The 27,695-nt window shown below is 37.5% G+C and overlaps 8 protein-coding genes and 1 long non-coding RNA gene across 14 annotated transcripts; 5 read left to right on the plus strand and 4 right to left on the minus strand.

Moving 5' to 3' along the window:
• Nucleotides 1-3,349: 3,349 nt before the first annotated feature.
• LOC124191142 (carboxypeptidase D-like) lies at nt 3,350-6,606 on the plus strand. Its single transcript, XM_046584160.1, has 7 exons — nt 3,350-4,343; nt 4,432-4,599; nt 5,049-5,296; nt 5,423-5,751; nt 5,834-5,920; nt 5,991-6,054; nt 6,140-6,606. The coding sequence occupies exons 1-7, from the start codon at nt 4,014-4,016 to the stop codon at nt 6,255-6,257; spliced, it is 1,344 nt and encodes a 447-aa protein (XP_046440116.1). The 5' UTR covers nt 3,350-4,013; the 3' UTR covers nt 6,258-6,606.
• A 108-nt stretch (nt 6,607-6,714) lies between these two features.
• On the minus strand, nt 6,715-11,827 carry LOC124191140 (kinase suppressor of Ras 2-like). Of its 2 annotated transcripts, none has more exons than XM_046584157.1 (16): nt 11,284-11,827; nt 10,939-11,224; nt 10,629-10,877; nt 10,414-10,567; nt 9,737-9,984; nt 9,525-9,665; nt 9,333-9,449; nt 9,108-9,257; nt 8,848-9,021; nt 8,659-8,778; nt 8,357-8,565; nt 8,116-8,289; nt 7,857-8,042; nt 7,634-7,767; nt 7,428-7,562; nt 6,715-7,357 (listed from the first exon to the last, which is right to left on the minus strand). In XM_046584157.1, the coding sequence occupies exons 1-16, from the start codon at nt 11,455-11,457 to the stop codon at nt 7,075-7,077; spliced, it is 2,934 nt and encodes a 977-aa protein (XP_046440113.1). In that variant the 5' UTR covers nt 11,458-11,827; the 3' UTR covers nt 6,715-7,074. The 2 variants fall into 2 exon arrangements, with proteins under 2 accessions (XP_046440113.1, XP_046440114.1); XM_046584158.1 differs by having other exon boundaries at nt 9,737-9,915; nt 11,284-11,824.
• A 41-nt stretch (nt 11,828-11,868) lies between these two features.
• On the plus strand, nt 11,869-14,175 carry LOC124191145 (replication factor C subunit 5-like). Of its 2 annotated transcripts, none has more exons than XM_046584166.1 (10): nt 11,869-12,093; nt 12,159-12,304; nt 12,380-12,463; nt 12,535-12,578; nt 12,676-12,838; nt 12,908-13,067; nt 13,139-13,275; nt 13,345-13,419; nt 13,801-13,878; nt 13,947-14,175. In XM_046584166.1, the coding sequence occupies exons 2-10, from the start codon at nt 12,214-12,216 to the stop codon at nt 14,105-14,107; spliced, it is 993 nt and encodes a 330-aa protein (XP_046440122.1). In that variant the 5' UTR covers nt 11,869-12,093; nt 12,159-12,213; the 3' UTR covers nt 14,108-14,175. The 2 variants fall into 2 exon arrangements, with proteins under 2 accessions (XP_046440122.1, XP_046440123.1); XM_046584167.1 differs by having other exon boundaries at nt 12,034-12,093; nt 12,201-12,304.
• A 3-nt stretch (nt 14,176-14,178) lies between these two features.
• On the minus strand, nt 14,179-16,691 carry LOC124191141 (pyruvate dehydrogenase [acetyl-transferring]-phosphatase 1, mitochondrial-like). The gene is made up of 7 exons (XM_046584159.1): nt 16,242-16,691; nt 16,032-16,176; nt 15,583-15,964; nt 15,379-15,523; nt 15,118-15,315; nt 14,845-15,042; nt 14,179-14,678 (listed from the first exon to the last, which is right to left on the minus strand). The coding sequence occupies exons 1-7, from the start codon at nt 16,473-16,475 to the stop codon at nt 14,355-14,357; spliced, it is 1,626 nt and encodes a 541-aa protein (XP_046440115.1). The 5' UTR covers nt 16,476-16,691; the 3' UTR covers nt 14,179-14,354.
• A 47-nt stretch (nt 16,692-16,738) lies between these two features.
• On the plus strand, nt 16,739-18,383 carry LOC124191144 (pre-mRNA-splicing factor CWC25 homolog). The gene is made up of 5 exons (XM_046584165.1): nt 16,739-16,889; nt 16,951-17,075; nt 17,149-17,228; nt 17,313-18,088; nt 18,171-18,383. Exons 1-5 carry the CDS (start codon nt 16,876-16,878, stop codon nt 18,283-18,285), a joined length of 1,110 nt encoding a protein of 369 aa, XP_046440121.1. The 5' UTR covers nt 16,739-16,875; the 3' UTR covers nt 18,286-18,383.
• Nucleotides 18,324-20,744, minus strand: LOC124191143 (solute carrier family 35 member C2-like). 2 transcript variants are annotated; one of them, XM_046584161.1, is made up of 10 exons: nt 20,112-20,706; nt 19,840-20,054; nt 19,700-19,772; nt 19,573-19,635; nt 19,460-19,515; nt 19,240-19,373; nt 18,968-19,143; nt 18,780-18,893; nt 18,577-18,713; nt 18,324-18,506 (listed from the first exon to the last, which is right to left on the minus strand). In XM_046584161.1, exons 1-9 carry the CDS (start codon nt 20,424-20,426, stop codon nt 18,591-18,593), a joined length of 1,269 nt encoding a protein of 422 aa, XP_046440117.1. In that variant the 5' UTR covers nt 20,427-20,706; the 3' UTR covers nt 18,324-18,506; nt 18,577-18,590. The 2 variants fall into 2 exon arrangements, with proteins under 2 accessions (XP_046440117.1, XP_046440118.1); XM_046584162.1 differs by having other exon boundaries at nt 18,324-18,713; nt 20,112-20,744.
• A 201-nt stretch (nt 20,745-20,945) lies between these two features.
• On the plus strand, nt 20,946-22,415 carry LOC124189979 (E3 ubiquitin-protein ligase MSL2-like). 2 transcript variants are annotated; one of them, XM_046582492.1, is made up of 4 exons: nt 20,946-21,808; nt 21,873-21,948; nt 22,018-22,071; nt 22,128-22,415. In XM_046582492.1, the coding sequence occupies exons 1-4, from the start codon at nt 21,149-21,151 to the stop codon at nt 22,388-22,390; spliced, it is 1,053 nt and encodes a 350-aa protein (XP_046438448.1). In that variant the 5' UTR covers nt 20,946-21,148; the 3' UTR covers nt 22,391-22,415. The 2 variants fall into 2 exon arrangements, with proteins under 2 accessions (XP_046438448.1, XP_046438447.1); XM_046582491.1 differs by having other exon boundaries at nt 20,956-21,808; nt 21,870-21,948.
• Nucleotides 22,416-23,449: 1,034 nt separating this feature from the next.
• LOC124189980 lies at nt 23,450-25,740 on the minus strand. Of its 2 annotated transcripts, none has more exons than XR_006872748.1 (5): nt 24,572-25,740; nt 24,339-24,521; nt 24,115-24,275; nt 23,576-24,061; nt 23,450-23,520 (listed from the first exon to the last, which is right to left on the minus strand). It is a non-coding gene; the product is annotated as an uncharacterized LOC124189980 (long non-coding RNA). The 2 variants fall into 2 exon arrangements; XR_006872747.1 differs by having other exon boundaries at nt 23,478-23,517.
• A 137-nt stretch (nt 25,741-25,877) lies between these two features.
• LOC124189963 lies at nt 25,878-26,462 on the plus strand. Its single transcript, XM_046582476.1, has one exon. The coding sequence runs from the start codon at nt 25,878-25,880 to the stop codon at nt 26,460-26,462; it is 585 nt and encodes a 194-aa protein (XP_046438432.1).
• Nucleotides 26,463-27,695: the final 1,233 nt, after the last annotated feature.

Below are 27,695 nucleotides of genomic sequence, written 5' to 3' on the forward strand. Positions count from 1 at the left end.
CTGGTTTCTGATCAATATCATGATCAGTTATTTGTTAAATATTTTATTAAAAAAAACCGTAGTTTAAGAAGGGGGTGACAATTTTCACTCCGTAAAAATGTAGTTACTGAAAACTCTCGTCTTCGCTAAATCTCTCAACTTAACCTGTCCAGACTTGTTTAATCATGAGGCGTCTTTGCAAAGTTTAAAAATTGAGGTCATTTTTTTGAACGGGAGAGAAAATTCAAGGGCGTTTGAATCAATCACCATACCCAAAAGAAAAAAATTGTTTGCCTTTTTTATGGCCAACAACTCATTCTCGACTTCTTTATGTTAAAATAAAGATTTTAATTTTCAACTACATTCAATATGACGCGAAAAATCTGAAAATGAAGAATGCTGTTCAGCTAGTGACCTTCTTCATTTCAGAGTTTTCCGCGTCTTCCTAGCTCTACCCGTTCTGTAGTATCCCCCCTTAAAGTACCCTAATTTGCATATAGCTCTACGGAGCGTTCCCAAACTTAGGGCTCGAGTTAAAAGTGACCCTGCCCTTGATAGGAAAAATCTAAAAAAATCATCGTAATGCTACCCATAATGGCTACGGCCAAAAAAAAATCGTCGCAATCCGACGAAAATTTGATTTTTGGGAACGCCGAGAAAAACGCATTTTTCCATAAGGTTCTCTCGCGTGTTCCCAAACTTTAGGTAGGTACTGTACCTTTTTGTTAGACCCACGCCACGTACTGCCATGTCGCCAGAGACTTACTCACGTCATTATTTAATTGTCCAGATATGGCAAATCGTTGATCAAGAACAGAATTCAATCAGCTACATCGAAGCCTACGGCAACTGCAAACCACGTCCAAGACGTGATCGAAAGAGTTGTAGCCAACAGTTGTTACAGCATCGAACGAAATCGGGAGACGGAGGCAGTACATGAAGAAAATCTATTTTCCGACAGCTCAGACGTTGAGAATGTTATTGAAAATGAAAACGACCTGTCTTCCATAAACACTGGCAGAGAATATCCAACTCCGGAAGACATGAGCCCTGCTATTACCCCACCTAATTCAAATTGTCTAGATGTTGTAGATAACCCAACACATTATATTTCTGATACAACATCTGAGATCGAAATAAAAAATGAAGAGGTGGAATTCCTTCAGTTTGAACGTCAGGCATCAGAGTACATGAGAATCATTTTCCCCAGAAATGGAGGTGAAACTGAGAAAAAATACTGAAGAGACTATCGTGTATTTTCGACGAGTTCAGAATCAACAACGCTAGACTACCCCAAATTGGATTGACCAGCAGGCTTCCACTTTTTTCCATAGTGATTTCTAATGCAAGAAAATTAGTTTTGAGATTTAATACATCTTCGGTAACCACACCAAGCCTCATCAACCTTTCCGGAGGAAAGCTACTAAGTGAAATGTCGAGAGTCCTCCAATTTTTTCGTCATGGACTGTCTACATCAACTACGCAAACCAGTTTCTCAAGTATGCCAAGAACTTGGTTGGGATGATCTATTTTATTCAACGTGGATTATGCTTAAATCAATAATAGATTAATTGCAACTGTTTACTGCATATACTCAATTGGTAATCGCTGAAAATTGGCGAAGTGCACTTTTTATGAATTGGCCACGCATATGGCGTTTTAGCAGGCGCTTTCGCTGGTTGCGTTTCGTTGCTGAGCAGGTGCGGTATTTTTTTTATTTTCCGTAGCATTCCGACCCTACGTCCTATCCGTCTTCACAGTCCTTATCGTGGTCACACGTTCAGTTGCGGTGGTTGCAACGGTCGTTGCTGCATTTGCAAGTGTGTTCATCCGCCTCCCGTTGTACGTTTCGTAACATTTGCAATAGTAGGAGTCTGGCGAAAACGTCCCCATCCACGTTTTCGAAGATAATAGGGCTCCCTGGCATTAAAGGGGGTGATTGAATGTTGCATCCGCTAGGCAGCTACCCTTTTTTAGAGCTTTTTGGTTTTTATATTAATTTTTTTTGTTTTGTTTTACAGAGCAAGGAAAACAAATCCCGTTAAGAGGCATTCCTTTATTGGTATAAGGGACGAACCGAGGGTTCGCGGGATATCCCGAGATGTGGCGCCATCTAGTGGTAACAAAAATAAACTTTCAATTTTAACGCTAGATTTGGTAAAAAACCCTAGAGCTAAGATCAAATCAAATACTTGATATTTATCCGGTATTTATCCCGTCCAGGTTTATTTTGTATGTCCCGTGGGACGGTTATTTTTTGGGGAATGCCGTTCTGATGACGCTAGATGGCGCTACCATAATATTTTTTTTGCTCGTTTTTTTTCTAAAGCCTTTCGGCGTGTATAGATCTTATTGCAATTCAAAAGTACGCGGCATAGCCAAAAGTTTAGCGCAGCTTACGCCAATGCGGAATTCCGTGGTAGTGAGAGGGAGTAGACGAGTAGTCAAGCATAAAACAATTTTTAGTTCGGCTATAGGCCATAGTGGTGCGCATTGGCGTAAGCTGCGCACGACTTTTGGCTATGTCGCGTACTTTTGAATTGCAATAAGATCTATATGAGTGAAGTTAGAGAAACGTAAAAAATGTGAGAAATTCACGGGAAATGCGGAATCTTTTTTAATTAATTTACATTATGCACGAAAATGACATCATGCATAGATACACGGGAAAATGACAGTGCAAACAGCATTAGGGAAATGGCATAGAATTCGAATTCGAATTATATTAACATACGCTGTGCCCCTATACGGCACCCCATACGCACAACGCTAAATCCCCCATTCTTTAAGTTAGTAAATTAGTAGTCTCCTACTTCGTTGTCACCATAGTAATCGTTCAAAGTTTCTTAAGAGATTCTCGCCAAATAGAAATAATCTCCCATCAAGTATGGTTCGTAACAAAGAAATTGCGATCTATTCAAATTATTCCATTGTCCCCTAAAATTAAGAAAAATTAACTATTCTGCGCTACTAATAATCTATCATGCTACAACTAGAGAAAATAATAATATTTAAAAATAATAATATTTAAAAATAATAATTCTTTAAATAAACGTCGTTTTTAGTAAGAAAATCATTAAATGAGACATAACCGAAGGTAACACATGATTTGATAGAGTTCAACCAGAGCAGCGCTTTGACTCTTCTAAACATTCGAAAAAGAAAAAAATGTAAACGCCCTCGGCTATAGATGCTATGGCATCAACCCGCTATCGTTTTTGAACATGCATGAGATTAAACCCTTTTGAAGGTTACACAGGTGTAAACCGTGTAATATAATGCATACAAAGAAAGCTCTACCCTAATACCAGTTCCTATAACTGTTATTATTTCATGATATTTATCGAAGTTTACATATTCTCATCAGTTCATCTTTGTATGCTAACGGTAAAACTGGTTAAAAAAAACCGTAACAAAAGTGTTTCTCGACCCTTTGTTTTGTTTTCACGAAAGCCCCTTCGTTTGACTTCGACTTAAATGGTAAATATGCGTGCAAAGAAAAAAACACAAAGGATAGAAAATTCTTCGTCAGGTAGGAGCCTATTGATGTCCAAGGTCAACAAATTCTCCCCTTGTCTTGACCACAAATCAGTTGAATGTCCTGTTCTGAATGCAAGTCAGTGTTCCTCAAACAAGTCCGGAGCATCGTTGCAGGTTTCAACCAAAGCCCGAAACGGTTAAATCTTCACGAAGTGACAGCAAATGTCGGATACGCAAATATGGATTTCTCTTTGTATTGTGCCGGCTGAGTGGTTGGCAACGAAGCCTCAAGTCACCCTGAAGATTCCTTCGCTCTTCGACGTATGTATAATAGGAACTATTTCTCTGTGGGGTTCCATGCCCCTTAGCCAAGACGTTACACTCGTGATAAAACAGAACGACAGACGTGTTCAAGGTTGAAACCCAACAGGTGAGTCGTCTCACATCGCGCCGCGCTCTTCTCTTACCAGCAAGGTAATCACGTTCGCTCTCACCCAAGTATACTTAGTTGAGCGCAGTTCGTCGACTAAACCAGTCGCCTTCGAATACAAATCATGGTCGGCCGTGTTATTTGGTCGCGCTTGTTAGTTTTAAGTACCCTGGTGTTGGCCGTGCTTAGTTTGCCCACACCGTCTGAGTCTGAGACAAAGAAAACGGGGAATGATGATTTCAATCCCGAAACCGACGATTTCGTGCCCGCCGATCGTTACTTAACTCACGAGGAAATGATTACCTGGCTTCGGAGCGTAGCTCGTCGTCATCCGAAAATTGCCAAAGCTTTTTCGATTGGCAAGAGCGAGCAGGGTCGCGAACTCCTTGTGTTAGAATTGAGTCATTCGGTTGAACGAGGTGAACGTGATCTTCTTATGCCCATGGTGAAATTGGTAGGTGTTTTCTTTGTCGATTTTTTTGTAAATTGAATTAAAGATTTTGTACGCTCGTGACCAAAATTTACTTTGATATACTCACCAGGTTGGTAACATCCACGGAAATGAAGTTGTCGGTCGCCAATTGTTGCTTCGCACCATCTCTCACTTGATTCAAAAAAACAATGTCGATTCAAAAATTACTCGTCTGTTGAACACCACCGATATCTTCTTTCTCCCCTCAATGAATCCTGATGGCTTCGTTAAAGCTCGGGTATGCAACTTTTTGTTTTTTTGCTGCATTTTGTCTTGATGGAAAGCGAAATGGCCCTCTTTTCACTACACGCCATGAAATGGATTAACTAAGCACCCTGATCTCATATTTAAACCCTAAAGAGGCATGAAATTTACGTTTCGCTGCTGAAACAGCATTCAAGCGTATACGCGCAAAATGATTTCATCGCAATTAATCTGAACATACTTTCACCAGAGTTGATTTTACAGTCTTGACAGAACGAGAATAACGGAATAAATTACAAAAAAAGGTCAAGAGAGAGAGAAGCGAAATAAATTAGAGTATTAGACGGTTACAAAAATAACTAAACTTTCATTCTGAAATTAGAAAATTTTTAAAAATAGATCAATGAATATTCTATTCCAGATTTATTGTTGGATAATTATTCCTAATGCAGTCGTTAAGAAAATATTGTTTTATTTGAACAGGAAGGTGATTGCTGGTCAGGCGGACCGGAGGGAGGCCGTCTGAATGCTAATAACATTGATCTCAATCGGGATTTCCCCGATCAATTCAAAACTGAAGACAAATTATTAAGAAGCCAAAGCGAATTTCAACAAGGTAGAGCTTCTGAAACTCAAGCCGTTATCAAATGGATTTTGGACAATCCATTCGTCCTCTCCGCAAGTTTACACGGAGGAGCCGTCGTGGCCAGTTATCCTTATGATGGTTCCGGGTAAATAACTTAATTTTTTAAGTTCATCAACTCCTCGATTAACCTAAATATTCACAGATTTCCCAAAATTATTTTAAGATTCAATAATAAATGTTGTTTTCCTATTTTTAACTGTATGATTTACAGTACTGGTCAACACCAGGGATTTTATAGTGCTGCCCCAGACGACAAAGTATTCCGCAAGCTCTCTCAAGATTACGCTGACCGCCATCCTTTAATGAAAAAAGCCGACACATGTGGTGTGGGATTCAAAGACGGAATTACTAACGGAGCGTACTGGTACGACTTGAAAGGCGGCATGCAGGATTTCAACTACGTCCACTCAAATGCGTTCGAAGTTACACTGGAGTTGTCCTGCTGTAAATACGCTCCGGCTACGGAATTGCCAGCGGAATGGCAATATAATCGTAGACCTCTCCTAAACTACATTGCATCTACCCATCGTGGAGTGCGAGGTGTGTATTGTTTTATTTTCTGTAAATGGTTCAGATTGTATATGAAACCAGACATATTTAATGAAAAATGAGATGATTATAGGTTTGGTCGTTGACAAGGATACAAAGCGACCGATCAGAAATGCTTACGTTCACGTTTTTGGAATTGACAAAAACATCACCACTACAGGTACTTTTCTACTCAGGTTTAAGATTCAATGAGGACGTAATTCAATTCATTCTTTAATTAATTCTTACAGAAAGAGGAGAATACTGGCGCCTCTTAACTCCTGGCAGATACACCATTCAATCTTACGCTGAAGGGTAATTTTAAAAGACACTTTTGATATTTATAAATTGGTGGATGTTCTAATTGGTGTCTAAATTCGAAATGCTTTATGTTTCTTAGATTTAACCCAAGCAGCAGCCGAAACATTGAAATCACAGATATTTATACAGAACAACTCAATTTTGAATTGGAGCCAAAAGTTCGCCAAACGACCATTACTCGCCTTATTTGCGATTAAATGTATATCTAATTATAACAGGAAAGCGCGGTGTTCAACATCCGGAATCGGGAATTTTTTTAAGAATTGAATGTTCGAATTCATGCAACAAACAGCCCTTTTCAGTAAAATTAACCACCCTTTATTTATTGGTGAAAATGAAATGGTGGTAGGTCTGAAAATCAAATACACAGGGAGAAAAAAGTTCTGTTGTTAACGCTACATCTTTTTCTCGATTTTTCACACTCAATAATCCCAGATATTTTAATCATCCGTAATGAGTCAGAGCGAAATTTAGTTTTGCAATTTACGTCAGTAGGCTATTAAAAAATGAACATGTATAAAATAAACGCACCTTAAATAAAATAAAGACATGAACAAAAATGAGAATATCTTCCATGTAAAAGACATTTTTTAGCTGGCGAATTCAATGTTTATAATCACTTCAGAAATTCAAAGTAAAATATCTGAAGACAAATTACAAATGACTGAAACACTTTATTGACAGGCACAAACAAGAGGGAAGGTTGCGGGGACTAAATGAGCGGCGCGCCTACAAACTATCATACCGGCACATGTCAACTAATTTACTAAAATGCACAATATGAGTAGCAACAAGACGAAAGGATTCACTTAATAATGATTCTTTCGCCTGAATGTCGGAGTTTAGTGGAAAATTTTTTTGAAACCAGATTCTTTTTGGCTATGGCCGACAAAATAACTAGCCGATATACTTACAAGAATCATTCGGGAATTATTCCAATAGTCATCTTTCTTGATTAAATTAGCAATATACGTAAACTGCGTAATCACTGATTAGTGAATGATAAGAATTTGATTAGAAAACCGATTCGGCCGATCTCGAGAGATGGACCGGATGAGACGGACTGCGAAGCAAACGTTTTTTGGGTAATCGCTCGAGTATCTTGAGTAACTTGCTGAATTCCGCCCGATCCTTGACATTAAAGGCCCAACATGCCATGAGAATGTCCTTAAGATCACGAGAAGCTTGAAGATTTGCAAGCGACTGCTTCATACCGCGGCCAATCTGCCAAATCATGGCTTCGGGGCAATGCTCCTTGTACGGCCACTCACCACACAGCAACTCGTACCAAACCGTCCTGCATAGAATCAAGTGTGTGTCCAATGAGAAAATTCAATTCATTTATAGTTCAGTTATATGAGCAGTACCCAAAGGCGTAAGCATCGGAGGCCATAGTAAAAGGAAGCTCATCATTTTCTTCACTACTGGGTTTTAAACTTCGCATGACCTCTGGCGCCATGTAGCACAGCCAACCGGGTGGAATACTAAGTGCATCACTCCTCCTAAAATCCAATCAAAATAAATAATTCAACATTAGAAATTACATTAATTCATGTTTTCAATGTATACTGACCCATGGATTTTGCAAAGCTTTGAGACGCTAAAGAGGCCAAAATCGGTTATGATAACTTTTCCATTTTCCAAAAAGATATTTTTAGACTTTAAGTCCTTATGGATGATTCCTCGTGCATGAAGGTAGCCCATACCCTAAGATTGTAGGTAGTAATAACAGAAACATCAATGAATAATCCGCGTAATTGCAGTGACAACAGAACTTTCACTGACGACCAACTAACCTGAGATATTTGCTGGGCAATAATAACCGTTTTATTCATGCTGAATTTGTCTTTGCGTAAGTGAAGATGTGTATACAAGGTCAGGCCTTTACACATGCTCGTCACGAGCGCTAAGGTTGGCAAGTTCATGCATGCACCCATAAATAAAACTAAATTCTCATGCCGAGTTTTACGAAAGGTAGCCACCTGAATTAGAGATGGGGAAAAAATGTGAATTAGCACAAACAGTGAAGAGAAAATAAAAATTATTATTTCTTACCTCAAGTTTGAAAGATTCTAAAACTTTCTCATCTCCAATCTGATCCATATTCAAGAGTCTAACAGCCACATCACCATGCCAAATGCCCCGGTGAACGGTACCAAACCTACCCTGACCAATAGGATCTCCAAGTTCGAGCTCGTGAAACGGTATGTCCCACTCTCGAAGCGACAGCTAATGAAAATGAAAAACAAATACAATTGCTTTCAAATTGCAAATAAATAAAATTTGATTCACTAACGCTATTTTGGCGAGGCCAATGACGATCTCCCGATGTTTCAGTGTCAGAGATTTGACTGTCTTGCGAATCAACTCTGTAGGTGCGCTCCGAATCTGTACTCGTCGAATTTGATCCCGAAGTACCAGAAAGACCAGACACGGAGATAATCTTATTCGAATCTTGTGATGCATGTCCACTTGTTGAGTTCTCGACGGAAGGATTTCCGGATGCTGCCAAAGCAAGATTTTGAGAAAAGAATTTTAAATTCGTTACACATTTAAAACACGGTCTAGAATGTAGAAAATTCCAACCAATTATGGTACCTGGACTTAGGGTGGTGACAGAGTTGATAACGGAAGTACTATTCTTTGCCGACAATGGAACGTGGGATAATGGCGATAACAATGTTTCGGCACTTTGTGCTCGATCAGCTTGGCGAACATCTGTTGTTAGATGACCGTAAAAATTTACATCATTACGACTGAAACATATTTTTAAGTTTTAAATAGTACCAGGAAAGCGGAATTGTGTGATTTGTGATGCCGAAGTTGGCGTGTGATTTGCGGAAATGTGCGAAGGTAGAACTAAAGCTGGGCTTGAGGGAGTTGAACTGCTACAGCTAGATGTAGTCGAACTTGAATCAAAATGTGTAGAGTGTAGACCAAAGCCGGACGTCGACCCACCTCCTATGAAGAAAATTGTGAACAAAATTTTACTTCAGAAGTCCAGTCACATGTTTGGCACAGAAAACTAAAGTAAATTGAAGTCAAACCCTGATTCATATGAATGGCAGGTTGTGTCCTGGACTTTTTCTTGTCGTGTGGCGTGAGTCGGTTCAACGAAGGAGACGGAACCGACGTCGTACTACTACCAATCGTATTACTGATTCCAGTTGTTCGCTGCATGATCGGCGTTTGAGGACCTGCAGATGAGTTTTTTGTGATTGACTAAACTTAAAAAGATTCGATGTCTTACTTAACATATGGAGATCACTTACCATCGTTGATACGCTGACGAACATAGTCTATTAAGCCAGGTGGAAGTTTACAGGACGGCGGTACTTTGGTGGCACAATCCCGATGACATTTATATTTACAATCTTTACATTTTAGACCTAGAACCAGACAAAAAATTAAGAAATGATTTTAAGGTACGTATTATGATATGATTTTTTCCCATTAAGACTTGCCTATGAACATTTGCTTCAAGCAGAGGTCACATACTGTCAACATCTTGAAAGTCATCGTAAATCGGTGATTTATGGTATGAGCCATAACGGCCGGTCCGCCAACAGTGGGAGTCCGTGGAGATTTCGGCGTCGCAACAGTTGCTAAACAGAAAACATGAAACATTGGAAAAAAAACAAACAATAAAAGCTAAGGGGAAAAAAATGCAAATTACATTTTGGTATGTCATCATTGGAGTCGTCTGTGATGCTGCAAGGATCGGTGGCCAATCGGTGTCGCCCTTTGGACGGGGTTGAGGAAGTTGGCACGGCACCAGCCGGCGAGGCTCCAGGCAAATTGCTATTCGAAGTTGGTACAGGAGAACTGCTTCCAGTTACCGCCAAGTGTTCCATGCTACGTCCCAGCCAATAAGCGTTAGGTTTGGTACGACGAAAGCGGGACAGAAGCATAGTACTGGCACCACTACAGAGAAAAGTTATACACCCACCACCCATTCACGCGCGACAATAACGAGGCCATTTAATTACCACGAGTAGAACGTGGATTAATGTTGTTACCAAAATATTTAAATCCAAGCCAATAAGCCATGTAAACCCAATTTGAAGGTAATGGAAACATAGTTAGTTAGTAAAGGACATGGATGGGGGAAATGAATAAAAAGATCATAAAGAACAAAAAATCAGTATTCATGCTAGGTAATATATGAACGTCAGTTAAATGTTTCTGATGCAGTTCTTCTGGTCGAGAATTGTCATCGCCAGCCTTCGTGATGATGTGCATTCGCTTAACAATTCCAAGACATTTCTTAAAATATACATTAATTCTAACATTTCGCTAGAACTGTTGATGCGCTCAGATTTTCGAATAATAAAAGGAATAGTTTTTTTTTACCTGATAATATCATTTCCGTCGATTCTATTGGCTAGCTGGGATTCGTGGGAGGTAGATTTCGTAAGAGGGAAATCCGTCAATAGTGGCGCAGTACCACCAATAACCTGGTTTTTCTTGCGAGGTGGTGGAGTTGCAGGGAATTTCATACGATCTCCTAAATTGGAATTTCATTAGTTTCAACCACGCTAGTTAATAGCCGACTCCATGTATTTTACCTCTTCCTTTTAATAAAGATGGAGTAGAGGGAGGGCTGCGGTTTTCCGAAGTCATTTGCGGAATGGTTTCATGGGCAGTTATTATACTTTGAATGGGGGATGAATTTTGTATAACACTGTCATTGTGCTGTATGTTAGAGGACATTGGCATTGACATTTTTGTAGCATTATCCCAGGAATCCCAGTAAAGCGCTAAGTCAGGTGTTGTTCGGCCACTATTACCTTCCTTTTCATTATGTACCAGAACTTCTGCAATGTCAAAGCTCTTAGAGTTGGATCAGTTAAACATTTTTATAAATGAATATCTTACCAGTATATCTCTTAACACTCTGAAGTGCTCTTATCAAGCGCCTGTATTCATCTTCTTTTGCAGAACACTCATTGAAGATCCTTTTAATTTCATGATCACTGAGTTCTTGCAAAGATTCAAGAGATTGAAATTTGGCACACAAGGTTTCAACAGATGGCTGAGATATTCCAACAACTTGAAGCCATTGCTTGATTGACGGAATGTTTTTGACTTCATATGGTAATCCCTCTATGGGAATTTTGGCTTTTGCAACTAGCTGTTTGCTGAATAATTTGACTAGTTTACCCTGTTAAAATATTGAAATGATTTAATTCAGAAAATTCTTTTAAATAGTAAACATCTTACCTCTATGGTTCTGATTTCTTGTTGAATCAACTCAGCACTGGTAGAGCACTGGGTTCTCAACCCTTCTAGATGTTTAGCATGAATGTCTATCATTGCATTGATATCTAAGAGCGTTTGAATGGTGTTACAGCTGTTGACCACAACAACAGCTTTCTTTGTGATTCCAGTATCCATTCTTAAGGGTATCTATATCTAGTACTTTGGTTGTTATTGCAGAACTTTACGTACGAAATTGCATATTATTCAGACGCAAACCGTCAACACTCAAAGCTCTTCGGACTCCCGACTAATCATGTTTCCAAAGGCTTCCTCACCCACCGTACTTCTTTGTTATATGACTATCCAATGTTTTAGAAATCCATCGCGGTGTATAAGCGGTTTAAACGAACGAAAATGCACAGAGTTCCAATTTCGCAGACGCCATAACAACAATAACTAATGCCATCATAAGCGAATGTATTGCAATACATTACAGTCAGTCAGTATCAATAGAATCACTGATTATTCCATTTTTTCCACTACAGTCCGCGTACTTCTGCATTGTGTAGTAGCCATCTATGGTCCGAAAAATTAAACTGGTGTTGAATCGAGATTTAGTGTGATTTAATGTTATCAGTTATAAAATATTGTTCAATTCATTTGGTCTTGTAAAATACGGTGAATAATTTTATTTGTATGGATTTATTATTTTATTTTAAATGGAATTAGTTTTGTAAATCGATTAAATTGGCATTGGTGTCAAGTCAAGTTACTTTAGGCGCGCTTTACTTGTCTAAGAAGACGACGTGCATTTAGTTCCATACAATTTCGGTTTGTTTTTAATTTAATAAGTTTAATCAATTTAAAAACTAACAAGTTATAGAACATATCTGTAGGAAGTACCTAAATAATCATAATAAGAGGCCTCTGGTATCTAGAGTTTCTTCGGAAATGACTTCCTCGGGAAATCTGCCGTGGGTGGAAAAATATCGACCAAAACAGTTGGATGACTTGATTTCTCACCAAGATATCATTTCAACAAGTAACTCTCTATATAATTCTATTAATTTTCAAAAATGTTTCATTGCATTGCATTTTCTCTAATAAAAATTTGCAGTTCGCAAGTTCATAAATGAAAATCGATTACCTCATTTACTTTTTTATGGACCTCCTGGAACTGGAAAAACAAGCACCATTCTTGGTATTAATATTCAATAAATATTACATTAGATTTTATTTCATGATTTGACTAATCAATTCATTCAAAATTAGCATGCGCGAAAGAACTGTATACACCCCAGCAATTCAATTCCATGGTGAATAATGTTACACAATTAAAATATCCATGTTATATTACATTCTTTCTTAGTTCAAAGACATCCTACAATCTAAAACTTTTTATTTTATGTGAAGGTTCTTGAACTAAATGCTTCTGATGACCGAGGCATCAATGTTGTAAGAAATCAGATCATGAGTTTTGCTAGCACAAGATCAATATTCAAATCAGGCTTCAAACTTATTATCTTGGATGAAGCTGATGCTATGACTAATGATGCTCAAAATGCACTTAGAAGAGGTGATATTTTAAAGAGATCCAACTAGTTATTAAATAAATCATTACCATTTCATGATACATTTTTTCTAGTAATTGAAAAGTTTACTGAAAATGTTCGGTTTTGTCTCATCTGTAATTACATGAGTAAGATCATACCAGCTATCCAGTCACGCTGCACTCGTTTCCGATTCGGCCCATTAAAATCAGATCAAATTTTACCTCGGATGAATTACGTAATTGAAGAAGAAAAGTAAGAGGAGAAAATTAAACTATTCTAATCAAACATTTATTAAACTTTGTAAAATCTTTTCTCCAAATTAGAATTAAGGTCACGGAAGATGGGCGTCAAGCTTTGTTGAGCTTAGCTCATGGCGACATGCGTCGTGTCATAAATATTCTTCAAAGCACCTCAATGGCTTTTGATGAAGTGAATGAAGATCATGTTTACACTTGCGTCGGTATGAAAAAAATGATGTATGCTAATGATTCATGGAAACACATTTTTAATTCTTATTAAATCCTGCCAGGTCATCCTCTTAAATCGGATATTGCAAATGTTGTTTCGTGGATGTTAAACGAAGATTTAACTTCAGCTTATAGCAGTAAGATTTCTGCTCTAGAATTGCTATAAGCTTTTTTTAAATCTGGGGTTGCATGACTAACTTATTTTTAGTTGGCAATCAGCATAATTGAGGGTTTTTTTGGCGGCAGGGATAGTAGAATTCTCATCGTTCCTATAAATGGCTGAATATTAATGTAGGAAAATTCAAGAATATTAAGGAAAGAATGAGTTGGCGAAAGAGGTCGGGGTATCCATTCTACTATCCTTTCCGTCAAGAAAAAATTACGTAGACGAATTTGCCTTCTAAGGCTGGCATGACTGTATATATTAATCAGAATCATGTTCTGGAAATTTATCAAGACGTTATTTATCGCCTAGTCATTAGAAATAAAGTTTCTGTTCGTTTTTATTTTCATCATAGAAATACGCGATCTTCAAACTTTCAAAGGCCTCGCTTTGCAAGATATCTTAACTGAAACGCACTTATACGTTCACAAAAGTAAGTTTTTTTTTCCCCCAATAAGCTCTACAACTGTTAAATTAATTTTGGTTGTTTTTGTGGTCTAGTCGAATTTCCGCCGAACGTCCGAGTCTTTTTACTGGAGAAGATGGCTGATGTTGAATATCGTTTGTCTGCGGGGTGCTCTGAAAAATTACAACTCGGATCCTTGCTTGCTGCCTTTGATTCAATTAAATATTTAATTGCTAAAGAAGTGTCAGTAAATTAAAATTATCCTAATCTAATTCTTCTGGTGTAAGGAGTTGTACTTCCTGAATTACATCAACTATTCATATAGTATGTGTTTCCATCAGTTGTATTTACATTCTAAACAAAAACAACCTCAGATCAGATGCCGAGGTGGAGTAAGGGCTCGCTGACTAGGGTATGATTAAAATATGACAGTCTCGATACAATGAATGAATAAGAGATAAAGAACGAGTACTCACGCAATACGTTGTGTCACAAGCAAAATCCTATTCCTGATTTGTTTGGGGAAGAGATTTCAATAGGTAGTCAGTGTCGAAGTAAGCTACAATGATGGTGATATCATCTCTGAAAAGCCTAACAACGTCATCTGGCAACGAAAGGAGCTCTGAGAGACGATCAGGATCCAATCCTGTTTCTGTCGAAGCTAAAGCATGCCGAATCAAATGTGTTGCTGCATTGGTGTCCAATGGTCTCTTCGATAATCCTTCTCTTCGCTGCTGCAGCATGTTGTTGATTTCTTCCAAGGTAACATCACCCGGTGGAAGAGTGAGAGGACCCAGCGCGACTCTTCCCGACATGTGCTCTCCCACCTATTTTCAAAATTCAAATTTAATTTTACATTTATGGTTATTACTAAAATTGATGTATCTGACGTGACGTCAACGTCTTTCACATGCTGGATTATTTGAACAAATTCAAAAGCAAGACCAGTGACGACTATGATCTAATATCAACAAACCATCAAGCCCTACTTACCAAGCGGACAACTTGTGTAGGCGAGAGCAGATCCCATAAGCCGTCAGATGCAATGACGACAAATTTATCTCGAGGACTAAGAGTATGCTTGATGATTTCGGGTCGGGCTGAGAGGTAAGGAGGCGTTTTATAATGTGAAGGTAAGGCAGACTCCCCGAGGATCGGAATCACCCACTTTTCGAGAACGTGCCGAGGCCACTGTTTTCAGAACAATTACAAAAACAAATAACTAAGCTAATCAGTGTTCTATAACTAGTGCTTTAATTTCAATACTTTGAAACGGAAGTCGCCAAAAGCTCTCAAAGGCATCAATTGACCAAGTAAGCGATCCATTCGCAAAACAGTGTCACGCTCATTGGGTGGGTGTTCACCATACAACCTCTCAACTTCAGCTGCATTTTCAGATGTATGCTCTTTCCCCAGTTTACGTGCACCCCAGGAACCATCTTCACTGAGATAACCCAACACGGCCTAAGAAAAACAGAATTTAGTCGCGTAAAATGCTAACTGGTACCGGTCAATAATAATGAATACCTGACAATCGCCTGTATTGGCTAAAACCAAGTTATTTGACGAAATGTGGGCAACCGTTGCAACAGAACCACTCATCGCTGTCGATAAAGTGCTAAGCTGAAGAACTTTGTCTCGACTGGGAAAGGCATCTCCCCACCAAGGTTTCCTATAATCAATTCATTAAATCGAGATTTCTTACTTATTAAGTCAAGACAATTTCTATACCAATCCCATCGTGGAACACGTTGAAGAATATCCCCCATCTCAGGTCCAAGTAGAAAGGCCAAAGCTTCCTCGCTTAACTGTTGATCCATGGCATCAAAGGCCGTAACAAGCGCGCGCTCGGTACTGTTGATACTACACTGAGATTCATCATTGGATAAGGTATCCCGCAAGTAACTCACAGAGGCGTGATACTGATTAAATTCATATGCATAGAGGGACTCGATTTCCGGACGGAATTCTGTAGTAGGAGTCATTTGTTCAAGCAAAAGGCTTGACACGTGCTGTGACGGGAGGGAAGCCGCAATGTAAGAGAGGAGGCGCTTGGCCAAAACTCTTGCACAAGCAGGGCCACCATGACCATCAAAAACACCCAGTAGATAACCTTTTCAAACCAAAAATAATTACTCAATTAATAAAATGTGTTTGATATCCTCAAAAAGATGTAATACTTCGGTTATCACAGAGTTTTGCTATTGCAATGCTATCTTCAAGGGGGTTGTTGGAGGCCAATTGATTCCAATCTATTGACTTAAGTACACTACCAGGCTTTATTACTTCATGCATTTTTTCATTTGCTTGCAGAATTGTTGTGGCCTAGAAATTAATAATACATGATTTTAAAAATTGCTGTAGTATTTTGAATCAAATCAAGCACCAACCTGCTGAGGAGAAATTTTTGGTGCCTTTTCAGATGGTCTTCCATATCGTGTAAAACTTCTACACCTTTTGTATTTTGGACATGTCACTCCATTAAATTGGCTTTTTAAAAGAGGTAACCCTTCTTGAGATGATGTCGCTCTTAAGCAAGTCGTCATCAAAACCGACTGTTGCATAAAAACCACGGTAAACTTCGAAATCTCAAACAATTTTGATCGAAGGACTGTGTACACCATTTTAAAATGTATACAAGTTTAAGTGCAAATTAAGACTTTTCAACAACAAAGCTAATTGTGAAATACAGATTTGATAAGAAGGACAAGGGTTATTCACATGAATTGTTCAAACATGATAGAATATAGAACATCAGGTATGGTGGTGTTAAATAGTTTGCCACAGCGAAAACGACAAGTAAACGATGTATTGAAATTGTATTGAAAAAGTAAACACTAGAAACAGCTGATCTATAAAAGCGAGCGAAAAAATTGACAACGTCGCCAACGCAAATTTTTAGCTTGGCCTTGGGTACCGCGAGGTTTCGTCGTCTACTGTTTGTGTTTGACTGCTTTTATGACTTTTTGTTTAAAAAACAAATTATTACTTACGTTTAAGCATCCGAAAGATTAAATTCCAACCATGGACGAAGCACCGTAATATTGATATTGAACACTAAAATACGTTTTATTCTCATTCAAGTGTTATCTCTTGTAGGAAACTTGATTGGATGTATGCTGGCCCTGCTGGTCATGTCAACACTGACGAATACTTGACAGGTCGAGCTGTAGACAAAACATTTGAACAGTTTAAACTTGGAGGAGCAGAACCTTTGAATCTGGGTATATTGCATAACATATTTTTTCTCATTTATGTCTTGAATCTAATATTCATTGAGTTAATGTTTAATGATAGACTTACCTGCACCAACTTTACCCAGAGAGAAGTCTTCTGTACCTAGAATTCAAGTTGATGTGGCTCGGAAGGTTCAAGAGGTGAATAATATTTTCAAGTTTTAATAATTAATAAGTAAATGAAATGCATGGTATTTATTTCTGTTGTTTTATTTTTGCTTATAGGATCCACTTTTAACTATTCGAAGACAAGAAGAAGAAAGAAGAGCCACATTGAGGGAACAAATGTTAATTCAACAAAGGTTAACATCCCACAGCAACAAAACATCAAATTCCAATCATGTAGGCAGTAAAAATAGAACAGAGAAAAGAAAGGACTCTGACAGTTCAGATAGTTCTGATTTAGACTCCAAGTTAGCTTCTAAATTGAAACAACTAAAGAAAAAGGAAAGCCTTGATGAAAAAATTGCTAAAAAACTTCAGAAATTAAAGAAAAGAAGAGATAGCACATCTAGTTCTTCTTCTTCGGATTCAGATGACAAAACTGATCGTCATGGGAAAAAGAGAACATCTTATGATTCACGTCGTGAAAGACAACCCGAAAAAACGTATCATCACAACGATAGACATAGGACAACTGATAACTACAGAAGATCAAGTTCATCTCATACGCAGAAAAAAATTGCGTCTGAAGATGTACGGAGAAGACCTCGTTCACGATCCCGTTCCAGATCGCCTAGATCCCGTGAAGTACGTGCTAACTATAAGGACACTCGTTCACAGCCCAGAACACGGACAGAGGGTCCTCCAGTAGCAAATAAAAGGAGTACTGGAATGAAGTTAAATGAAGAAGAATTAGAGAAACGAAGGAGGGAAATGATGCAACATGCTGTTGTAAGAGAGCAAGAAAGAAAAGTCAAGGTGGACAAATATCGTAAGGAAGTAGAAGATGAAGCAGGCCAACTAAACTCCGATCGACCTAAAGAAGCTGCATTCGTAAAGTAATTACTTTTTAGTTAGCAATTAACATTATGGGATAGTTTTCTTACTCTGTTTTTATTAACTTTTTTCTCTATAAAATAGAAAACAGTTGGCGACTGTAACAGCAAATACGACCGTCGAGGCCAGGATAAAAGCCAACGTGTTTAATATCCAAAGATCTGTCAATTCGATGGACTCAAATTTTGCTCGTCGGTAGCTGACACCAGAAAGTTCAATGAAATTTTTTTAAATAAATATGTTTGCGCGTCTTGCGCACCCCGTGTATTGAATTACAATAAATATTTTCCTCTGGAATATTCTTTTACGGAAAAAACGGCACATCCAACATTGTAAAAATAATTACCCAGGCACATTTTTACATTCGATTTGGAAGGCTATCAACGTTTAACGTATAAAAAATTTCAAATCAAAATGATCCTGAAACAAAGCAAGGATTGCCCTTGATCCAAATCTTAATCTTTCAGCCTCTTAAGATATGGTAACTCACGATGGAATAGTTAATTATGGTGCCATTTCTTCACTGTCAGAGTTCATCAAATTCATAAGCAGTTCTTCTTCTCCAACATGCTTAGTTTTGAAAACTGCCAAGGATGACGCTTTGGATTCATTATGAATTCTTACAGCCTGCAAGAGTGACATAAAACACGCTCAACATTTTAAACGACAAATTAATTAATTCTTCCGTTATACCTTTAAGGCTACATGAAGTGTTATCCCAAGAAGGCAAATAACTAGACCGGCCGCGTTGATTGGATTCATTTCATCGTGGGTTATCAGAACAGCGAGCGTTAGCGTAAGAACTTCCTAATATTTCAAAACAGCACATTTTTTAAATCTATTATTATTTACAGTATGGAAACCAAACTTAAGACACGTACCTTTATTATGCCAGAGACAGAAAGTGTCAAACTCGAAGTATAAGACACTAGCAAATATTCGGTAAGTTCCATGAAAAAAGCAATAACTGCCCCTACTAGAACTTCTCCGAGAACTATGAATAGGTGGTAGGTATCAACGAAACGGAAGACATCCTTGGTCATAGCTAAACTCAAACCTTCAAGTGAAAACAACAATATTTTGTATTTAAAAAAAATTATGATTTGGTTTTCAAACATGATGAACTAAGGGATAAAATGGTATGAGTAAATACCTTCAAAAGCCATTGCAAATGGAAGCAAAGTGACTATCATCCATGGCTGGATGTGATACATCATATCAATAGGATTTGCTAGGCCCATTTCTGATTTCTGCATCACCATTTGCGATAAAGTCCATCTTAATCCACTGTTCAGCGCAATAAATATAAAACAAAAACACATAAAAATTTCATCAAACATACAATAAAATATTGAAAAAAAAAATAAATTAACCTTAGAAATGAAGCAAACATAACCATTAAGAATCCTCCAAGATTAAACTGGGTAGCCTAAAAAAAAGAATATAAAATAAAGGTAATTAATTTATTAAGCAAAACTAAAATTACCTGGTAAGTAAACATGACTAGGCCACCAGATATCATCACAACAACCACAAGAAGGGTCCAATGCTAAAGGATGAATAATGAAACAAAATGAATTTTTTATTTTAAACATTGAAAATATCATTTAAACCTTTTTTTCTAATTTGAAAAGCAAAGCAAATCCCATAATAAATATAATGGCAGTGGATTTTGACATAGTATACCTACATAAAAACACAGAGTAAAGTGATTGATAATTTTTTAATTTTTACTAATAAACAGGAGACTCACAGTGATACAGTGATGAATTCTAAACTCCAATTAGAAAGTCCAATGTCAAGTGCAGAAGCAATTCCTGCAGGTGCTAGTTGGACTGTATATGGCTGCCAAGCTAAGATTGGTCTCTTGTGATTAGTCCAATATTCCCACACAATCCGACAAGCAGCAGCAAGCATAAATTTTACAACTAGATGAGTTATCACAATGGATAATGGATAGTGAAGTTTCTAAATATTAAAAAAGTGTTAATGACAATTTTATAAAAAGATTCTATCTAAAATTACTCTCATAAGCCATTTTTGGTAAAAAGTAAGTCCAATGGATGAAAGATAGTAGAGTAGCACAAGTAGCAAAGTCCTGAATATTATTTTACAGAATCCTTGCTTGATACTTGTATCAGAAGTTTTGGCTACTTTTGTTGTTTTTCCTGGGTTGCTCTCCATACTTAATTGTGATGAAAAGCTTGCACAGCTTGGACTACGGTTTCTTGCAGACAGAACTAATCCATCAACACTTCTTTTCTGTTCAGATTGATTGCTCACTTGGGAAAAAGACAGATGATGGGAATGTGTGTTCAACCTGGATTTGCTTAAAGGCATGTTATTTACAGTAAAAATAGCTTTGGTACACTATACACAATTTTTAGTGACCATTTATGTCAAAACTCAAAGAGATAGGTTAATAAAAAATCATTGCACAAACTAATTTTTGTAACCTTCTTTCAATCAATTTGACACACGGCAGTTGATAATGATGACGTTTTATCTTTTTAAACAATATTTTTCTTATTTAACTGACATCAGAGTGGTGTACAGGTGTAGTGCATGACAAGATCTACAGACTACAGACCACCAGTCACCACGTATACAGAGTAGTTCAATAACAAACAGTTTCGAATCGATTATTAAATAGAAATCGATTATTCAGGTAAACTATATCGCGATTTCGGAATCAGAAACATTTAACTGTAACAATACTAACAACAATATTTTTCCGTATAAAATAATAATATTGGCCGTAAAATAAAATAAATTTATTTTGATTATCAGCTATTTTAGATTCATTCAAACGAAAAAGCAAAATCGTGTCATAACATAAAAATATGATATCGGCAAAGCAGCGTAGGTGTGCGTATGTTGTCTTGTAGACAAGTTTTTGCAAGTTGCTGTGTTAAACAACTGTTAATCAAATTGTGCTCGTACTCGAAGACTCGATTCTTTTTATTTTTTATTTATTTAGCTTCATTTTAATGGGTTTACGACTGAAATTATACTGAAACTTTTACTTTTAGAATCTTTTGAGTTTTTGTGTCCCTCTAAACATGAATGCCACAAGTTTGTATGTATCAACATGTAGACTAGTAGTTCAAGCTAATACTGAAGAACAATCCTCATGGAATGATTTGTACAGACTTCTTCCATATTTGAGGCAGGCTCTCTCTTGCACAGTTTGTGACTTGCTGTTGGTTGAGCCGTATTCACCAGAAAGTTCCTGCCAACATCATGTTTGTAAATCTTGTAGAGGGAGGAAAAAAAAGTTGAAGCCTTCCTGCAGTTGGTGCAAGTGCTACAATAGCTATAGTGAAAATGTTCAGCTCAGAATACTACTCCAGTGCTACAAAAAGTTAAATGAATACCTAGTTGGTACCTCAATTTTCAGAAAATTGAAAGCAAATGAATCAAATGGAGGGACTAGTGGCCTATCAGAAATAATAGAAGAAGGAGCAGGTTTTAAAGATGAATTTAATAGTTATGCTGGACTTTCAAAATCAGCATTAAAGCAACTTCCTTGTGCTTTGGTAGTTAATCCAACTGTTAGTGTTCAAACCCAAACAAATAACTCAATTTTAGTTGAAAAAAACCTTGAAACTGGGGCCAACCAATCACTTTCTAACTCACCATTTCAGACAACCTCTGTCGTGAATTTAGCAGATGTGTCTGCTTTACCAGCAAACGCAAACAATACTTCGAAAGATACAAAGGTGATGACACTATTGGCAACAATTGTAAATTCGGTTTGAAAAACAAGAATTCTTTCCTAAGCAGTCTAGAAATCCTAAGCAAAAACTGAAGAGGAAGGGATGTCGCTGTGGAAATGCAACCTCTTCTCCAGGAAAATTAAGTCAGTTTTGAATTATTTGCATGCTTTAAACTAGAATAAAATAACTTAATATTTTGTTTCCCCTCTTAGCCTGTTGCGGTCAAAGATGCCCTTGCTACGTGGAAGCAAAAGCCTGCACAGATTGTAATTTTAGGTTTTCTAACATTTAAAACGATTTAACTAACTCCTTTCTATAATAGGTCGATGTCGTGGATGTAGAAATCCTCACATTCCAGGTGGGAAAAAGATACGTTTTTTCCTGAGCGATGTCGGAGATTCCACAAGTAATACGAGTGAATCGTCGTTGGTGACCCAACTGAACTTACCACAATATGGCGTGCAAAGGACTTCCGTGTATTCAACTAGTCCGCAAATGTCATTCGAAAAAGTTCCTTCAACATTACTTGTAGATGACGAGAAATCTAATAGTGGCAAAAGTGAGACATTGGATATCGACGTATGAATACAATTTATCTCTTCCTGCCGAAGATTTTGAGTGTATCAATTATTGTCAGATCAGTTACGGTAAACATATGCGCTGCATTCTATCAAGAATCATAATAATTATTTATACGCATGAATGTGGATTAAGCTACTCTTTATTATTCAACATATTTCTTATAAATTACGAAGCATGAGCAGAGTCGCGAAGTTCTTTTGCAGTTCAATACTCAGGTTCAATTCAATCGTGCAGCACTGTTCTATGGGCTTTATTCATAGGGAAAAGGGGTCAAACCGAAACTTAGGTGATGAAGGGAAATTGTTTCGTGATACTTGTAATTGTCCGAACTTGTCATCCTGCTGCCCCATTCTTAAATAAAAGCAGTTTTCAATCACGCCCTTTCTCTATGTTTATTATCAATTCATTTATATTTGTATTCTAGTGTTCTTTAATCATGGAGTACCACGCAGTAAAATAATGGCATCTGGAAGGGGGTCATTTTTTCAATAAAGAGCAGGGTTTCATAAAATAATCATTTAACACCATCATTTCACCATTGGCGCTAATTGTATGTTTCCGTTTCTGAACGCCACCACCATGACCACGCTAGTCATACTTCTCATGTAAGTATGTGTTTTTGTATGTTCTTGTGTGATGTGTGGTGTGTATTAGGTTAGATTAGGTTTTTTAGTTTAGTTTATGTCAGTTTATTTGAGATTTAGAATTTCATCGTGTATAGTTTGTCTAACAGTAAGTTTGAATACTCTGTGCCATTTTTTATTTAGCTTCTTCAAGTTATGGTTCACCTTTCCTAGCTCCGCTTCATAGACGAGCTAGTCTTGAATCCTGCAAAATAATGTTTCAGATATTGAAACATGATAGGGAGTAATGAATTAATGATGTTAGTCTACCTTGCATTTATTTCTGCTAAGTCGCAGCTGTCTCTCTCCTGCTCACTTTTCAAAATTTCAAAGCAAAACTTTAGAGTCTCCAATTCCTAGTGTAAATTCAATTATTATGATTAATTATTCAATAATTATGACTTATAAGTATTTGTTTTCGGCATCTTTTCTTGCCTCAGTCAATTCCTGACTAGTAGATGGTATTGGAAATACTTTGACCGATTTCATGGGTGGATTTGCTGATTCCTGCTAGTTTTAAATTGTTTATTAATAGAATATTAAGAATTACTGTTATAGGACTTACAACTTTTTCCGCTATCACTTGATCTTGTTTGGCTGATGGCTGGAATGGCTGATCAGGAACTTCAGATTCATAGTAATAATCTACCACATCCTCTTTCTTGAATAAGTTGCCATTTTTGCTTTTAAAAATTGGTTCGTGATAAATTTCGAACGAGAAATATTCAAATTTGCGGGAGGGGGACGGGTTCCTTTAAGCTTTTTGCAAAAATGTTGCTCATCCCCCTTCGGCGTTGCCAGGTGTTAGGAAAACTTGAGTTTGTACCATGGGCATAGATAAAGAAGACTGTTTTTTTGTTTTTTTCCGTGTTTCCCTCATTTGGATTAGCTGATTTGATTTGGTGAGCTGTTTAATTTCAACTTTTGTATTCTAAAATGTCAGTAAGCTTACTTTCAAAGAACATCATTTTACTTCAGTTCAATTAATTCAGTTATTTAGCTCCCCAAATCTTTTATCTAAATCTTTTTCATATTTGAGCAGATCCTTAAGCTTGCAAATAATTTTTTAGTATATTTTAAGCATGATAGGGAGTAATTCAGTACCTTTTGTTGATATCTTCCATTTCACAGAGCTCCTCTTCATGTTTGGTTTTCAGACTGGTGTAGCGTAAGATGAGAGATTCCAACTCTTTCTCCAACTCGAGCTTTGTTTTTTGGAGTGGAATGACCTTTACAGATTCCTTATGCGTATGGTTGACCGTTGGCTAGTTTAAAATAGTGAGATTAGGTTTTTAATTTACAGAATACCTTACTGGTATTCGACTTACAGCTTTTTCAGATTCTTTTTCCATACTTTGGGGTTGGTCCGGCATCTCGGACTCGTAAAAAACATCTTCACGGTGTTCTTTTGTACATAGGTTCCCTTTTTTTGTTTTGAAAGTAACGTCCATTTTAAATCGGTCAAAGATTATGCAAATATGCGGAAGGTTTCTTTAATCTTTTCATTTAGCCTGCAAATAATTTTTTAGTTTTTTAAGCATGATAGGGAGTAATTTATTACCTCTTGTTTATTTCTTCCATTTCGCAGACATCCTTTTCATGTTTGCTTTTCAAATTATTGTAGCGTAACACAAGTAGCTCCAACTCTTTTTCCTAACTCCAGATTTGAAGATTTGAGCGGAATCACTTTTACAGATTCCTTAGCTGTGTTTTTGTATCTTCTTGTGTGATGTGTGTTGTGTGTTAGGTTAGGTTAAATTAAGTTTATTTAGTTTAGTTTAGGTCAGTTTAGTTTGATATTTATAATTTCAGTGTGTATAGTTTACACTAACAGTAAGTTTGAATAGACTCTGTGCTATTACTTCTTTGGCTTCTTTAGTTGACAATTCATCTTATCTAAGTTTTCTAGACGCAACTTTTTCTTGGAATAATTCAGACATTTTGAAGCCGATCGATAGGGCGGGAAATTTGAAACAAGATTTATAAAAAATAAATAATGGTGGAAACAATTCAACTGCCAATTGTGTAACATACGCCAGACTGTGTGTGTGTGTGTTTGTTTCGTGTTTAGATCAATAACAGTACGAACGCGGGTTCCACGCCCTTTTTTTGGGGGGGGGGGGGGTGGATCCCTTCCCCCTTCCTCTAGCGCTCGGTTATTATTTATTTGTTTATTTATTTATCCTTTTATTTTGCCAACTTTGTCTTTTACAATTCGTCTCTTCTTTTTCTCTGGAAACAAAAAAAAAACAAAGAAACAATCGGTGGGAAAAAATATGACGGGAGGGAAATGCGATGGCACATCGATCGAATGTTTTATTGCGCCACACACCCCTCGACTGCTGCTGCTGGGTGGGGATCTTAACGTCACGGATCTTTCACGATGGATGAGACGCTCCAGTGAAACAATAAAAATTGGAAAATTCATGTTTTCCCATTTGTCACATTTTCTAGGCAATAGCGTCATATGCATATGCTGTTGTACATATGCCGACGAAAGTTCAAAGATGTGAAACGATTCGTTTCATTTCTTTATAGTTTTAACTTTTTGGCTAAAATGGTTTTTCTTTAAATAAATAAATAAAAATTAATAAAACGATCATCATATCCCTCTCGATAATGATGATGGCAGGGGGGAGAAAAGCAAGTGCATGGGCCCGGGATGGCGCGCTGTGGTTTTCTTTGACGGGCAGTTGTCAGGATCAAAATGGTCGTTCACCAGCAGAGCGTTCATTTTCACTAGAGCTTCCTCTGCCCGCTCCAGAAAATTCAAACCGGTATCGTCGCCCCTGGACATCTGTGATGAGCCGATCACTCCCTCTCAGTTTGTGAAAAACTTGGGCGTGATTGTCGACTCCCATTTAAACATGGAGCGCCAGGTAAACACTGCTTGCCGAAATGCGTACTATGATCTTCGTCGCATTTCGCGCATTCAAAAATTTCTGGATGCAGCCGCCTGTAACCAGCTTGTTTGTGCCCTCGTCATCCCACATCTTGACTACGGAAACTCCCTCTTCTATGGCCTTCCGGATTACCTTCTTGACAAACTACAACTAGTGCAGAATGCTGCTGTCCGTCTGGTAACTCAGACTAAGAAGCGTGAGCACATTACGTGCAAGCGGAAAAGTCTTCATTGGCTCCCTATTCGTCAGCGTGTGATGTACAAAATTGCTGTCTTGGCCTATCAATGTGTTAATGGTATTGCCCCATCGTATCTATGTAAACTTGTATCCCCAAGGTCTGTTAATCGTCGCCTCAGGAATTATAGTGAGATCTCACGTGATTTGGGGGCTCCGGTGAAGCTACCGGGGGCGTACGGGTCTCGTAGTTTCACTTATGCAGCGCCCCAGATTTGGAACAGCCTCCCCATCGACCTAAAAATGTCTCCCTCCATCGAGAACTTCCGAGCCGGCCTGAAGACCCATCTATTTAAACTCGCTTACCCCGACTGATGATTGTAATCCCTGCCCTTGATTAGCGATTTTGAGCATAATTGATTGGAAAAAGCGCTTTATAAATACAAACTATTATTATTATTATTATTATTAGAGCTTGAAAGTTGTTGTCGACCAAAATTAAAAAAAAATGTGGACGACGAAAAAGGACGGACCCGTAGAAGAAAAAAAACCCTCGAAAGTTAAAGATACTCGTGTTAAAAAGCAATTCACAAAATTCAGCCAGCTCCACGTAATTGAAACGAGGCGAGACGACGAAAACGAGTTGGATCGATTTCCCGATGGTTTGTCCTGCTGCTTCTCTTTTTCTCGACCTTTTAACGTCTGTTCTCGCGACCATGTGCCAACTCTGCACATTTGCGTGTGTTTCGTCATTGCTTTTCTCGAGATTGACTTCACCATCGATCGTTAGTTTTTCTATCTTATCTAGCTCCACTTCATAGACGAGCAATTTTTGAATCCTGCAAAATTGTTTCAGATATTGAAGCATGATAGTGAGTAATGAATTAATGATGTTAGTACTTGCATTTATTTCTGCCAAGTCACATCTGTCCTTCTCATGCTTGCTTTTCAAAATTTTGTAGCGAAACTTTAGAGTCCCCAACTCCTAGAGTAAATTCAATTATTTAAATGACTTTTAAGAATTGTTTTCTTTACTTTCCTTAGGTAATTCCTGACTTGTAGATGGGAGCAGAAAAACTTTCATCGATTCCATGGGTGGATTTGCTGACTTTTGCTAGTTTTAATTGTTGTTAAATTAGGTATTTAATTTATAGTATATTAAGAATACATTACTGTTATAGAACTTACAGTTTTTTCCGGTAACAGTTGGTCTTGTGTCAGACATTCTGGTTGATCAGGAACTTCAGATTCGTAGTAATAATCTACCAAGTCCTTTTTCTTGAACAATTTGCCGTTTTTGGTTTAGTTCAATTCAATTATTTTAATTACTTATAAGTATTTGTTATCTTTACTTGCCTGATTCAGTTCCAGATTTGTAGATTTGAGCGGAATCACTTTTACAGATTTCTTATGTGTGAATGGGTGACCTTTTTCTAGTTTAAAATAGTTAGATTGGGTATTTAATTTATAGAATACCTTACTGGTATACGACTTACAGCTTTTTCCGGTGCCGGTTCTTTTTCTAGAATCTCGGATTGGTCCGGCATTTCGTATTCGTAATAGACATCTTCAATGTCTTCCTTTTTGAAGAGATTCCCATGTTTAGTT

The sequence above is a fragment of the Daphnia pulex genome, chromosome 3, assembly GCF_021134715.1.
Source record: "Daphnia pulex isolate KAP4 chromosome 3, ASM2113471v1".
NCBI lineage: Eukaryota > Metazoa > Arthropoda > Branchiopoda > Diplostraca > Daphniidae > Daphnia > Daphnia pulex.